The sequence below is a fragment of the Otolemur garnettii genome, unplaced genomic scaffold, assembly GCF_000181295.1.
Source record: "Otolemur garnettii isolate 467f Iridium unplaced genomic scaffold, OtoGar3 scaffold00142, whole genome shotgun sequence".
Classification (NCBI taxonomy): Eukaryota; Metazoa; Chordata; class Mammalia; order Primates; family Galagidae; genus Otolemur; species Otolemur garnettii.
This window is the reverse complement of record NW_003852537.1, coordinates 661874-674963: the sequence shown is the minus strand read 5'-3', so window position 1 is coordinate 674963 and position 13090 is coordinate 661874. Positions and strand designations below refer to the sequence as shown.

General features: G+C 52.7%; 3 protein-coding genes across 3 annotated transcripts in view; 1 reads left to right on the top strand and 2 right to left on the bottom strand.

Moving 5' to 3' along the window:
• Positions 1-1838, bottom strand: part of GAL3ST4 (galactose-3-O-sulfotransferase 4) — a 4523-nt gene extending 2685 nt beyond the window's left edge. The window contains exons 1-2 of the mRNA XM_012810782.2: positions 1702-1838; positions 1232-1535 (exon numbers count right to left, since the gene is read on the bottom strand). Of these exons, the coding sequence (XP_012666236.1) occupies positions 1232-1535; positions 1702-1823 (426 nt within the window). The 5' untranslated portion in view covers positions 1824-1838. The remainder of the gene's footprint in view (positions 1-1231; positions 1536-1701) is intronic.
• Positions 1839-4415: 2577 nt separating this feature from the next.
• On the bottom strand, positions 4416-11277 carry GPC2 (glypican 2). Its single transcript, XM_003798860.3, has 10 exons — positions 10898-11277; positions 10092-10250; positions 9480-9802; positions 7682-7762; positions 6786-6948; positions 6405-6535; positions 5877-6026; positions 5643-5782; positions 5384-5556; positions 4416-4699 (listed from the first exon to the last, which is right to left on the bottom strand). Exons 1-10 carry the CDS (start codon positions 11061-11063, stop codon positions 4416-4418), a joined length of 1770 nt encoding a protein of 589 aa, XP_003798908.1. The 5' UTR covers positions 11064-11277.
• Positions 11278-11569: 292 nt separating this feature from the next.
• The window catches only part of STAG3 (stromal antigen 3), a 40461-nt gene continuing 38940 nt past the window's right edge, over positions 11570-13090 (top strand). The window contains exons 1-2 of the mRNA XM_012810774.1: positions 11570-11834; positions 12533-12715. Coding sequence (XP_012666228.1) covers positions 12543-12715 — 173 coding nt within the window. The 5' untranslated portion in view covers positions 11570-11834; positions 12533-12542. The remainder of the gene's footprint in view (positions 11835-12532; positions 12716-13090) is intronic.

Genomic DNA, 13090 nt, shown 5'->3' with positions numbered 1-13090 from the left:
AAAAAAAAAAAAAATAGCCTGTTGTGGCAGATGCCTATAGTCTCAGCTACTTGAGAGGCTGAGGCAAGAGACTCACTTAAGCCCAAGAGTGTGAGATTGCTGTGAGCTATGATGCCACAGCACTCTATTGAGGGCAACATAGTGAGACTCTGTCTCAAAAAAAAAACCCATCTCTCCAGAAAGTTCCATATCTTTTGATGGACACCATTTGGATACAAGCACACATACACATACCTCAGAAGCAGCCTTGAGTTTAGAGTATGTGGACCTGGGTTCAAATCCTAGCTCTATCACTGTCTATGTGTTTAAGGAGGTCAATTAGCCTCTCTGAGACTCAAACTTTTTGTATGTGTATTAGAGACACTTATAATGCCTTCCTGTAAAGGTGATGGTAAGATTAGTACCCAGCACTCAGTAAATACTCAGTAAAGGTTAGTTCCTCCCCATGTATATTTTCATTTGCATGTTGATTTTCTTCTGACAATCTTGGGTTCCTATGTGGGCTGTGCTCATCTCCCCATTAGAACTGAGGCTTCTAGGTGTCAGGACTCAGTTTCCACCCAATTATTTTGCTATGCTCAGCCTAGATCTTTTTTTTTTTTTTTTTTTTGCAGTTTTTGGCCAGGGCTGGGCTTGAACTGCCCACCTCTGGCATATGGGGTCAGCGTCCTACTCCTTGAGCCGCAAGCACAGCCTGCAGCCTAGATCCTGCCTCAAAATGTGGCAGATGACCAAGGGCAGTGCCTATAATCCCAGCACTTTGGGAGGTTAAAGGGGGAGAATCACTTGAGCCCAGGAGTTCAAGACCAACCTGGACAACATAGCAAGAGCCCATCTCTACAAAAAAATTAGCAAAAAGGACAAAATTAGCAAAAAGAAATATATGGCAGACATAGTGGGGGAATGAGAGGAAGAAAAGTCAGGAGGCAGTGGAGGAGCAGGGGCCCTCTAGTGGCAGTGGAAGAGACACTGAGGAGGGCCAGGGGGACCTGGAGGTACGAGTTCGGAGCTCAACTGGCAGGCCAATGACACCAAAGAAATAAATTGGTAAAGGAAAGAGACTGGGGTAGCACCAGATGGGAGAGAGGAGGACTCTGGCTCCCAGAAGCTACTGGGGAAGGGATACATGAACAGAGGGCAATAGGAAATTTCTCCCTGTGACTGGCCCCCATGTCCAACTTTTGGGTGAAAGTGATGTCCAACCCCATCCACCCCCCACTACACCCCTCACCTCTTTCAGGTTGAACCTCATGTGGTGACAGAGGATGTGGAAGGGGAACTGGGTGTCTCCACCCTGGGGGTGGTGGCCTTTGACCCGAGAGGCCTGGAAAAGCCTTGGGTAGCCGAACTGGTAGCGGGCAGGGAGAGCGAAGCGCAGCCCGTGCCGGTCCCCGTAGCGATGAAGCAGGCTCAGCACAGAGCTGCTCCCCGATTTATGCGTCTTCAGGAACACTAGCCGCTGCTGGGGTGGGCAGGACGGAGAGGCTGGTCTTGGGGATGGGGCCCAGGGATGTCGGAGCTGCAGCTTGGGTAGCCTGGGAAAAGATGGATGGCAAGTGTCCTATCCTTCAGTAGTAAGTGGATAGGCTTCTTGTGGAGAGGACCAGAGGGCATGGAGTCCCTGAGAGTCAAAACCCCAAGTGGTATGGGAGGGAGGAAGTGGGGGCATTTGTAGGGAGCTGGGACAAGATTGGAACTCACCTCTGGAAAGGTCCCCCCCAGAGCTGGAGGGCAAATCCGATGGTCATGAAGACTCCCAGAGCCACCCCCAGGCTCCGAGGCCCCCAGAACCGCATCGTCCTGGTAGGAGACAGAGGGCCCATGTAGTACAGGGAAGGGTGAAGCTAGAAAGGGACAGAGCCAGGACAGGGTACAGAGGCAGAGACGGCTCGAGACAGCCCTGCAGCCACGGAAGGCACTGGTTGGATTTCGGGGGGTCATTCCCCAGGCCTGTTCACAGCTTTGGTTGAGCCTGCCCCCTGAGTTAGCAGATTTTTGCCTCTGTCAGCGTCTAGAAGGAAAATGAGGGGGAAGGAGGGGAGTCTGAGGTAGAGTCTCCCCTCCTGCTGCAGCTGAGACCTACCTCACTCAGGGAGGGAACGAACTGGGGGCTGTCAACACCTAAAGTCTTCTACGTGGTCTCATAACTACTCCCTCTACTGTCATCCTCTTTCTTGGCTCCATCCTCTCCACCCCACCCCCCCCACCATGGTTCCCTCTAAGACTCAGGGATTTGGAAGGGAAATAAGAGACTCAGATCATGAATGAAACAGCCAGCCAGAGATCAGACTAATCAGCTCATTATGACAGGTCAGATTGAGGCAGGCCCTGGCTTTCTCCTAAGCCTCTCTGTCTCAAGTGGGGGTGAGAAGCCATAAGGAGGGAACCAGGAGCAGACAGGACACAGGTTGATGAACCTAAGCAGGAAGAAGGGAGGTTAGATTTATATAAGTGGCTTTGACATAAGTAAGAGCCATTGTGTAGTAAACTCAGGCACCTCTTTCTCCTCTCTTTCAGCACGGGGCAGACTCCAGTGAGAGAGAAAAGCCCAGATCCCTGGACACACCCCCATCCCACTTTCCTACCCTATCAGTGTACCCATAGAAGACTGAGAGGGTGGGGCTGGAGAGCAAGAAACTCTGTGACACAAATACTGAGTTTCCTAATCCACCAAGACTTTGGCCCTGCCCCTTCAGATTATAACTTCCAATCACCGACCACGACCCCTCAAGTAAGTGCAGACAGCCCCCTTCCCTGACAGAGGTAAGCCCAGGCAGAGAGAATCCATTCTCCTACCTAGACCCACCTCCTCTGGCATGATTCTCCAATTCCTACCTACCCCCAGCACAGACCCCAGAATCAGCCACGACTCTCCTGTCCTGAGTTCATTTCCTTCCATCTGTCTTCCTCTTCCCATTATCCCCATCCCACCTCTCTGTACCCTTCAGCTTTGATTACTGCTCAGTCTACTGTCAGCCTTTTGTTGGCCCCCACCCTGTAGTTCTATGAGCCCCTCGGGTCTCCTCCCAAGAATTCGAGAGTTGCTTCACTTGCCCACTCACCAGGCCACAAGGGGAGCAGCAGGGAAATCTGCAGGGCCCTCCCGCCTGCCCCAGCCAACGCCCGGCTCCTTGCTCAGCTCAACTTTCCCCACAAACTTTCTCGGCGCTGGCTCCTCCCCCCTCCCTTTGTCTGCCAGCTCGAGCAGCTGCTCAGTCTTCCATCGCGTCTCTTGGTCTCCCCTCCCCTGCATCTTGCCCTCAGCCTGGGCACTTAGCCTGCCCTTGGAAGACGCCATTTCCACCCTCCTTTCACACTCACTAATCTATTCTACCTTTTCTCTCAGCTTTCTGCAGAACAAAAGATTCATTCAGGCTTCAGAAAGAAAGAAAAAAGTGATAGACTAGAGTTAAAAGGAGACATTGTCAAGGACTTGAGGAGGTAGCCAGTGGCTGACACTCAAAGAACGAGGTCCCTCACCCTGAAGGTAGGGGACAGTGGTGTGGTACTATTCTGAATGCCTCGGTGTTCAAACAGCATTTTGTAGGTGACAAGGCACTTCCTCATACAGTTCCTAAATTGTCCCTACCATTCTCCCTTTTAAGTTGGACAACTTAGAGACTGGGATGTGTGTGTCACTCCTCAGCCTGTGTCCTAGGGACAGGTTCAAAGAGAGACAGAAACTGAGCCAGTCTCAGAAGCCTTGGGGTCTCTGCTAGGAGCCAGGACTAAGGGACTGATGCTGAAGGCACAGAAAGCCACACCAGGGTCCAATAAATTACCATTTATTTGAAGAAAAACAGACTCAAACACTAAAACATGAAACTTGGGAGTTTGTGACAGATGTTGAGGACACAGTCATGAGTTGAGATTTACAAAATTTTTAATTTAAGAAATTGATGCTAAAAATACTCAGCAGAATGTCAGCCCACAGAACCTCATATCCTACTCACACCCCAGTCCCCTGCCCTGCAACCAATCAGTACTTCAGTACTCAGCTTTGTCCATTTCTGAGACCAGGTGCACCCAACCCATTAGCATTCCACCCCTCCCACTTACAACTTTCTTCAAGCCTCATCTCCCAACTGTAAGTCTAAAACTGCCCCCTTTCTCCCATGTTAGGCTGATCTCCAGCCTTAAAGAGCTGAAGGCTACACCCTCTTAAGCAGACCACAATCCCTCCTAAATAAATACTTTCAGCCCCCCCCCTTACCAAATGAAAAAATAAATATTGTGAACATCCAACTCTCTTCAACTCCCCAAGGGAAATCTCCTGGATTTGGGGCCCCAGACATTTACCTGCAAAGTCCATTCACCCTCTCTGCAGACCCCTCAAACTCCTCCCCAGACCCAGCTGAGGGGGGAGCAGGGGAAAAGGCCTTGAACCCTTCTAATGCTAGGGCGCCCCTCCCCTGTTATCGAGGTCCAAGCAGGGTCAGGGCTGAGAGGGAAAGAATGAGGATGGGTTGGGTATGAACAAAAACAGATAGCCCCCCACTCCTGCTTCTGCCCTGGTTGTGTCGGGCACTGCCACCTCCTCCTCTGCCACCTCCTCCTCTTTTTCCAAAACTGTCTCTCCGAGGAGGGCTCGCAGGCCGAAGAGGCCGAGGAGGCCGGACTGGAGGGGCCACAGCTGCTGCCCCAGCCATCCAGTCATCTGCATACTGCTGTCCTCCTCCAGACCCGCTGGCGTCCTCATCTGCAAGGAGAGACACAGAAAGACAGCAACGGGGAAAAGATGCAGGGGAGATGAGAGGGAGACAAATAAGAAGGAAGAGAAATTGAGATAAAAACAGAAAAAGAGGCAGGAGACAAACAGGTAGATCCATGAAGTAGGGAGGAGGGAGAAAGACAGTGAGTGACAGGAAGGCGGGGGGGGGGGCAGAAAAAGAGAGGCAGATGGGGAGAGAGGATAAACAGGAAAAGACAGAAAAAGCAAAGTACAAAGAAGCAGAGAGCCACCAAGAAGGGGGTGAGGGAGAATGACAGAGAGACAGAGACAGACAGATTAAAAGGAGAAAGAAAAAATGAGTATATGCCTTGATTCTATGGCAAATTCCACCTTAGGGGACCAGCCCAATGCCACTGCCCCCTGTGCCTCCCTCATCTTCCCATGGCCTTTTGCCCATAATAAGAAGCTTCCCACTGTTCTGTAATAATGTTTGCATGTCTCCTCCACAGGGCCATAAATTCCAAGATAGAGACCCACTCACTGGTTGTCTACTTTTTATGCTTAAGGTCAGCGATCAATAGACGCTTGTTAAATCAATGAATGAATGAATGAATGTTACCAGTAGAGAAGCAGGGGTGGGAACTACGAAGCCAGGGTAGGGACTTGAAAAGCAATGGGTGGAGCTTAGATTTGGGGGCACCCAGGTCTCACCCCGGTCCGGCCCGTCCAAATTATGTCCAACAGTGGCCGCCTTCATCCTGGCTGTGGCCGCCCGAAGCATAAGCCGCCACCGCCGTGTTGACACATCGGGGCGCGAGACATCCACCTGCAGCTCAGGGTTGTGTTGCTCCGCTGCGGATCCCCCGACCACTGGTGGCAAGTATCTACGAACAGAGCAGCCCCGAAGCTCCGCCCGCCCGCGCAGACCTCCAGCCCTGTCGACCCCTACCACGCCGCCCATGCGCCTCACCGGCCCCGTCCGGATCCCGTCCAGCAGGGTGCGTCCTCCTGCGAGACGTCTACTGCCATGCGGGAGTCTCCGCACACTGTCAGGGACAGCCGGGCCCAGATGCCCCGCATCCTGCCCAGCCTCTCGCGGAGCTCCCACACCTGGGAGTGTGGGAGAGAGAAAGAGGGGGCGGCGCGAGCTGGAGCGCCCCTCTCTCCGTCAGCTCCCCGCCCCCCCGCCTGAACCTCCACTCACCAGCCGGTGCATGTTGGTGCCTGCTGCCGTAGTGGGCCGCTCCTCCTGGGCCACCAACACCCTCCGCCGGCCCGCGTCTTCCCTAGACAGCTTAGGGGTCCTGCGGTTTCTGGCTGGCACCTTGTGTAGGGGACCGCATTCTTGAAATACCTGCAGCACAGGGAGAGACCTCACACACAGTCACCCTGCAGTAAAACCTATCCTGAGGGTGGCGCCTGTGGCTCAAAGGAGTAGGGCACCAGCCCCATATGCTTGAGGTGGGGAGTTCAAACCCAGCTCTGGCCAAAAACTGCAAAAAACAAACAAACAAACAAACAAACAAAAAACCTATCCTGTGTCTCTAATCTAACCCGACAGTTTTCCCTGATACTCCACATCTCCCCAGATACCCTACCATGTCTCCCTGTTACCCACACTGTCCCCCACCCCAGGCTTCACTTCTGCTGTTATCTTTCCTGAACCTGGGCTGACACCCCTACTCTGTCCCCCTTGCCCCAGGCTTCACCTCCTCCCTTTTCTTCCCTGTACCTGGGTGGACACCTTCACACTGTTTTCCTGTAGATACATCAAACCCTCTGAGATCTTCACCCCAATAGACTCAGCAGCCAGCTCAAAGGAAAAGGGGCCCTGGAGCTTCTTAGCCAGGAGCAAGAGACTATCTAGAAGGAGATAGAGAAAGAGAAAGGGTGGAATGAGGGGTGACACTCACTGAACTGGGATGTTCCCATACATCCTCACTCAGGCCTTAGAGAGGAGCAGCAAAGTATTTGGGGGGATTACATGACAAGAACCCCCTCACACCTTCCACCTCCATGTGGCTTTACCCCAGCTCACCTCACCTGCCCCCTACACCTGCCCTAGCCATATTCAAGGCCCTCCTTTATTACAGGCTTTCATGAATCCCCTCACCCAGATAGCTGCTCCAGTCAGGCTCCAGTTCTCTGTTGCTGAGACAGCCACGAACCACATTGAGGCAGAAGCCCTGGCAGGGCTTAAGTAAGGGGACCCCCTGACAAAAGGGGCAGCCAATCAGACGCATCAGAGCCTGGCGACAGCCTTCAGACACCTGCACCTGGGAGTAAAGAACACAGCTGTGTCATCCACAAACACCCTGGTTGCTCTCAGCTAACACTGGTGCTGGGCACAGGGAGAAGTCAAATATCCAACTGCACCTTCTTCAGGTTCTGTTTGGGGAGCTGGGTGTCAATACATAGGGTTCGTGAGCCCACACAGCAGCAGGTGATACTACAAGGCTGCTACAGATCTGAGGACAGAAGTTACTAGGGGACAGGTCACAGATACTGTTTCATGGGAGTAGAACTAGAGAGGCAGTCGGAGGTCTGAGATGATTCCAGAACAAGAGTGAGCCCATGATAGTTGGGGAGGGAAGAGACAGTGAGGCAGGAGGTGGGGCTGGGAGGTCAGGGGAGGATTGGAGGTGAGAGAGGCCAAGCCAGGAATATCGCCTTTAGTAACAGGGAAGGGGAATCCCTGAGGGGTTCTAGAGGATCCAGAGGGGCCCAATACTCCAATCCTGATTGCTATGGAGATGAATATGCCCCTGGGGACTGGCAAGGGCTGTGAGTCATCAGAGGGCAGGAGAGGGTCAGGGATGTAGGAGACCATGGATCATGATCCAGGGCAGACTTTAGCCCCCTCCTTGGGACACGAGGGCTCGGGCTCCGAGGCCAATATGGGCAGGCCCCAGTCCTCTCTTCCCAGCTGGTGCTTGACCTTTCCTTCTGAGGCCTTTCCCACTTCTGTCCCTCCCTCCCTGAGTCTTGCCCACATTCAAGCCCTCTAACCTTAAGTGCCTCACTGATCACCTCTCTTCCAGTCTCTAGGCTGTCGGTAAAGGCCCGGGCAGCCACAAGGGCCCGGGTTATCTGGGGTAAAAGAAAGAAGAGGAGAAAAACCACAGGTTGTCATGAGTCAGTCAAGACTGGGGCCAAGAGATTGTACTAAAGGGATAAGCAGTGGGGGTTAGGGCTGTGAGATTTTCTTAGGATGAGGAGAGTGTCTGGTGGTATAGAAAGAGGCAGGTTCAAGAGGCTCACAGGAATTATAGTCTAAAAGGATTAGGGGAACCAGGTTTGGGGGGAGACGGGGAGGACTGTGTTATACATGGCTTGGAGATAGAATGTGTATCAGAACTAACACTGAACTTGAAGCCAGAAGACCTCGGTGTGAGATACAGCTTTGCCACTTGTACTGTCTGTGAGACCTTAACCTATAGAATCCTGTTTTCTCATCTGTAAGATAAAGATAACTACCTTGCAGAGTTATGATGACAGTTACATGCCATATTATATGTGAAAATGCCTGTAGAATCCTGTTTTCTCATCTGTAAGATAAGGATATCTACCTCGCAAAGTTATGATGACAGTTAAATGCCATATTATATGTGAAAATGCCTGGCTTGGCGTCTGTGGCTCAAGTGGCTAAGGCGCCAGCCACATACACCTAAGGTGGCGGGTTCGAATCCCCTGCCCGGGCCCGCCAAACAACAATGATGGCTGCAACCAAAAAATGGCCAGGCGTTGTGGCGGGCGCCTGTAGTCCCAGCTACTTGGGAGGCTGAGGCAGAAGACTCACTTGAGCCCAGGAGTTGGAGGTTGCTGTGAGCGTGATGCCATGGCACTCTACCCAGGGGGGATAGCTTGAGGCTCGGTCAAAAAAAAAAAAAAAAGAAAAAATTCCTCTTAAATATTGAATGCCTAGGTTCCGTGCCTGTAGCTTAAGCGGCTAAGGTGCCAGCCACATACACCTAAGGTCGCAGGTTCGAATCCAGCCCAGGACCGCCAAAAACAACAATGACGGCTGCAACCAAAAAATAGCCGGGCGTTGTGGCGGGTGCCTGTGCCTCCTAGCTACTTGGGAGGCTGAGGCAGGAGACTCGCTTGAGCCTAAGAGTGGGTGGCTGCTATGAGCTGTGATGCCATGGCACTCTACCCAGGGCAACAGCTTGAGGCTCTGTCTCAAAAAAAAAAAAAAAAATATATATATATGGAATGCCTAATTCCTGTTTAGTTGAACCAAAGGAAGTTCATGCCTGTAATCCTAGCACTCTGGGAAGCTGAGGCAGGAGGATCGCTTGAGCTCAGGAGTTCTAGACCAGTGTGAGCAAGAGTAAGATCCCATCTCTACTAAAAATGGAAAAACTACCTGGGCTGGGTGGTGCTTGCCTGTAATCCCAACTACTCGGGAGGCTGCAGCAGGAGGATTACTTGAGCCCAGAACTTTGAAGTTGCAGTGAACCATGATGACAATACTGCATTGTAGCCCAGGTGACAGAGTGAGACTGTCTCAAAAAACAAAGAGTTGGCAGAAAGGTAGCTGGGGGCCAAGGGTAAATAAATGTGTGAAAGAAGCCCCAGAATGGGGGTAGGGGTGTCCACTTAAAGGAGACCAGGAGCACTGGGTCAGGTACGGGTGACTGAGGCTCGAGATAGGGGTCACCAGGTCAGAGATGATGCAATGCAGTGTGTGAGGGTGTCACCAGGTCAAGGGTGACTGGAGCACATTAGTTTGGAGGTGAGTAGTGCACAATTTAGAGGTCACTAGGTCAGAAGTGACTGAAGCTCAGGCCTCAGGAACCCTCACCTGCAGGCGGAGTCGGCGGGGTGAGTCCCCGAAGGGCTGCAGAGAGCCATCAGTAGAGGAGGCGAGGCGCGAGAGGCAGAACAGGTAGTCAGGGGGAAAGCTGTAGTGTGGGTGCAGCAGGGGGAACGCTCTTTCCAGGAGCTGTGCCCAGAAGTCCACCAAGGTGTCATCCAACCCCTCACCAGACTTCTCATAGAAGTCCCGCAGCCGAGAGAACAGGCCATTGAATATGAGGGCGTGCTGGGCATACAGGCGGCCGTAGGAGTGGGAGAAGAGCTGGGTCAGGGAGTGCTGGGCTACCGAGAGCATGTCCCGAAAAAACTCTGCGGTAAATGCAGGGAATAGATGGGGTGAGGCCAAGAGGGATGGGAAGGAGAAAGAAGGGAAAAGACAAGTGAAGTCAGAAACTGGGAATAGGGGAGGGCAGGGCCCTGCAGAGACTCTGTAATCCCATCTACTTGGGAGGCTTAAGCAGGAATGCGGGGCTAAGCCAGGACTGGGAGGGAATAGAGTACCTTAGGGATGGAGTAGGGAGTAGGGACAGGAAGCCTGTTGTGGTCATGAGCACATAGAAGAGGTGTGAAGCCAGGCTCGGAAAACCCAGGTCCTCACCATTAAATTTTCTGTGCTGGACAGCCAGGGTATGAACCAGGAAGGAGCTGTTGTCCTCCATCAAGCTTCGAAAGGTGGCTTCAGACTCCTTCATCAGCCTCTGCTCTATTTCACTGGAACAGCAGGTGTACTCCTGGGAACAGACCCGGAGGTGCTCACCTGGACAGGGAAGATATAGAGGAATGGTAGGAAGTGATATGAAATTCCTTTCATATGTCACCTATCTCAGAGTGCGGAGAATTCCTTCTCTTCTATCTGTCTGGTGTCTTTTCTATTGTCTGCTTCCTCATCCCCACCTGACCGAATTCCCTCACCCATCCCAAGTCCATTCCCATTTGCCATGGGATCACCTATTTGACAAGTGCCCCGAAGGACAAATTAGTGGTTGGAGTGTCCTCAGGTAACCTTCTCCAACATCACACACCCTGACCTTAAAGGATTTGTAGGACAGCTTCTATAGGATGAAGAATGGGATGTGGTGGGGTGGGATTACTTGGTGAGCATGAAGTATCATAGAAGGGGCTCAGAGAAATACCGAAGAGAACATGGCTGTGAAGAAAGAAACACATGGGGGTTGCTAATTATGAGGAAGGGATTCCTGGGGGTGGTGGTGAATAAGACAGCTATTCTGTGCACAGGAAGGTTATTGTGACCACGTTAAGGAAGTTACAGGAGGAGAGGCATTATTATGGGATGAAAAAATGATCGTAACGGTCACTCTGAAAGGGAACAGAGTTATTGTGAGATGGGGAGGACCCGCCCCCGCCCTCCACCCCTAATTCTCTAATCTTCCTCTTTCTCCTCACCTGAGATCATGGCGGGAGGGATTAGGTTTAAGCTATATCCTCGGGACCCCAGCGCCTCCCGGGTTTCTGCACAACTCCGGATGACCTTTGCCTCGCTCCCCAGTCCGGGACCAGGACCCGGACACAGAGGCAGCAGCAGAAGCAGGAAGGGTCGCAGCGAGGACATAGCTGCAGCCACCCTGGGGCGGCAAAGTGGGTCCTAAGCAGGAAATAAGAGCCGCTCAAACTCGGAAATCCGGTTTTCCGCCGCGGGACCTAGAAAGAGTTCGACCCCCGAAAACTGAATACAGAGCACGATAGCTGGAGTAGGCGGCATCTGCCAAGACAATGGGAGCCCGGAGCCGTACCGGGGGCAGGGCCCGAGGTGAGGTCCGGCCAATGAAGGTAAGGAGCCGTCCTCGGGGGCGGAGTCAATGGAGAAATTAAACCAATGTAGTGAGGAATCTCGGGAAGGGGGCGGGACACAGCCGTACTAAAGGAGGTTGGTGGAACAGGGGCGTGGTTAATCCGGATCGAGAGGCGGGGCCTGGGTAAAACCCACCCTATGGCAGTTGAGAAGCCACATTGAAGAGGCTACTGAGAGTCTAATACGAAGTCTGTTGTATGGAAGGGGTATATTGGGGGCAAAGGGGTGGGGTGGAGCAGGGCTAAAGTTGGCGGCCCGCGTGCCTGAGCCCACGTGACAGTACTGCACGCTCCAGAGCTCGCTGCCGCACGAGGCTGTAGAGCGGCGCGAATGGAACGTGGTAAGCACGAGCTCACACACTCCCAAACCTCGCGACAATTACTACCCCTGGGGCGAGCCGTTGGGCTTGCGCCTGCGCACAGCGCGCCTCGTGCCTTCCCGCTTTTTTTCTGCCCTTTTTCACCAGCGGAAGGGAAACGGAGGGTGTCTGTGCCGAAAGTGGCGTGACCACAGAAGCCTGAGGGACCTGAGGCTGTGACCTTGCCTGAATCCTGCTCAGTCAGAAGTCGCTCTTCCGGACTCGGACAGTGAGGCTCCTCTTTGACCCAAGAATACACCCTGCCCCCACCCTCCTGACCCTGACAGGAGGAGCCTCCCTAGTCGGGGTCTCAGTGGCTTCTCCACTGGAGCTGGAGAATCCCGTCTCCAGGCCCCAAGAGCGGTGGGAAGGCTCCTTAGACCAAAGAAGCTTACCACAATCAGTCGTGGATAACACCTTGGAAACCAGAACGCGTGCCTTTTACTCTTTAAGCGTTTCCAGCACCGTTCCAGTGGGCCCTCCACCCCCAAGTCATTAAGAGCTTCCTATTACATTCCTGTGTAATCAGGTCCTGGCCTTCTAGAAATAAAGTCCGGGGTCCTTGGTCTAAATTTCCTTTCCAGGTCTCTGAGGAGGGGTGTGTGTGAAGCTGCCCAGATGTATGCCTTGCTCGGTTCTTAAGAGAGCAACGACAACCTCCCACCCCCACCCCGGACCCAGTTTCTGGGGCCAAGAGTGTCTTTAATCCCTTAATACCTTAGGTCAACTTTTTGTCTTATTTTTTTTGTGCTCCGCCTAAGTTCCTGAGTAGTTCCCTTGGAAAGAAAGTGACTGACTGGTCAGGGTTGAGGGTGAGCAAATGGTGTGGATAAAGGTGGAAAAAGGAGCTTTTTTCTTTCTCTTTCCCCAGCTGGATCGCCATGCCTACCCTGCGTTCTTCCTCCTCCCAGCTCCATAGCTCCTCTTCCCCAAACAGTGTGTCCTCCCCACTGCAGATAGCTGCAGGTGGTGCCCAGAGGGCTTTGTCTGCATCTTCCAGATCCTCTGCCAACCTAGCCTGTGATGACCGGGACTCAGAGCCTGCTGCAGAGGGGTAAGTGGAGTTGATAAGAAGTTGCATTGTGTGGCCACCTCCTGTACCTCAGCAGCTTTTCCCTCTATCATTTTCCTGCATCGATGGTAATATTCACAATACTATTTGAAAACATCAGAAGTGCTATGTTGGTTCAAACAGTGATTTCCCCTTCTCACCTCCTTTTTTGTTGGCAGCTCTACATGTTGTAGACCAGCGGTTCTCAACCTGTGGGTTGTGACCCACAGGAATTGTATTAAAGGGTTGAGGCATTAGGAAAGTTGAGAACCAGTGTTGTAGACCTTAAGAATGGTATATTCAGGCTCGGCGCCTGTGGCTCAAGTGGCTAAGGCGCCAGCCACATACACCTAAGGTGGCGGGTTTGAATCCCCAGCC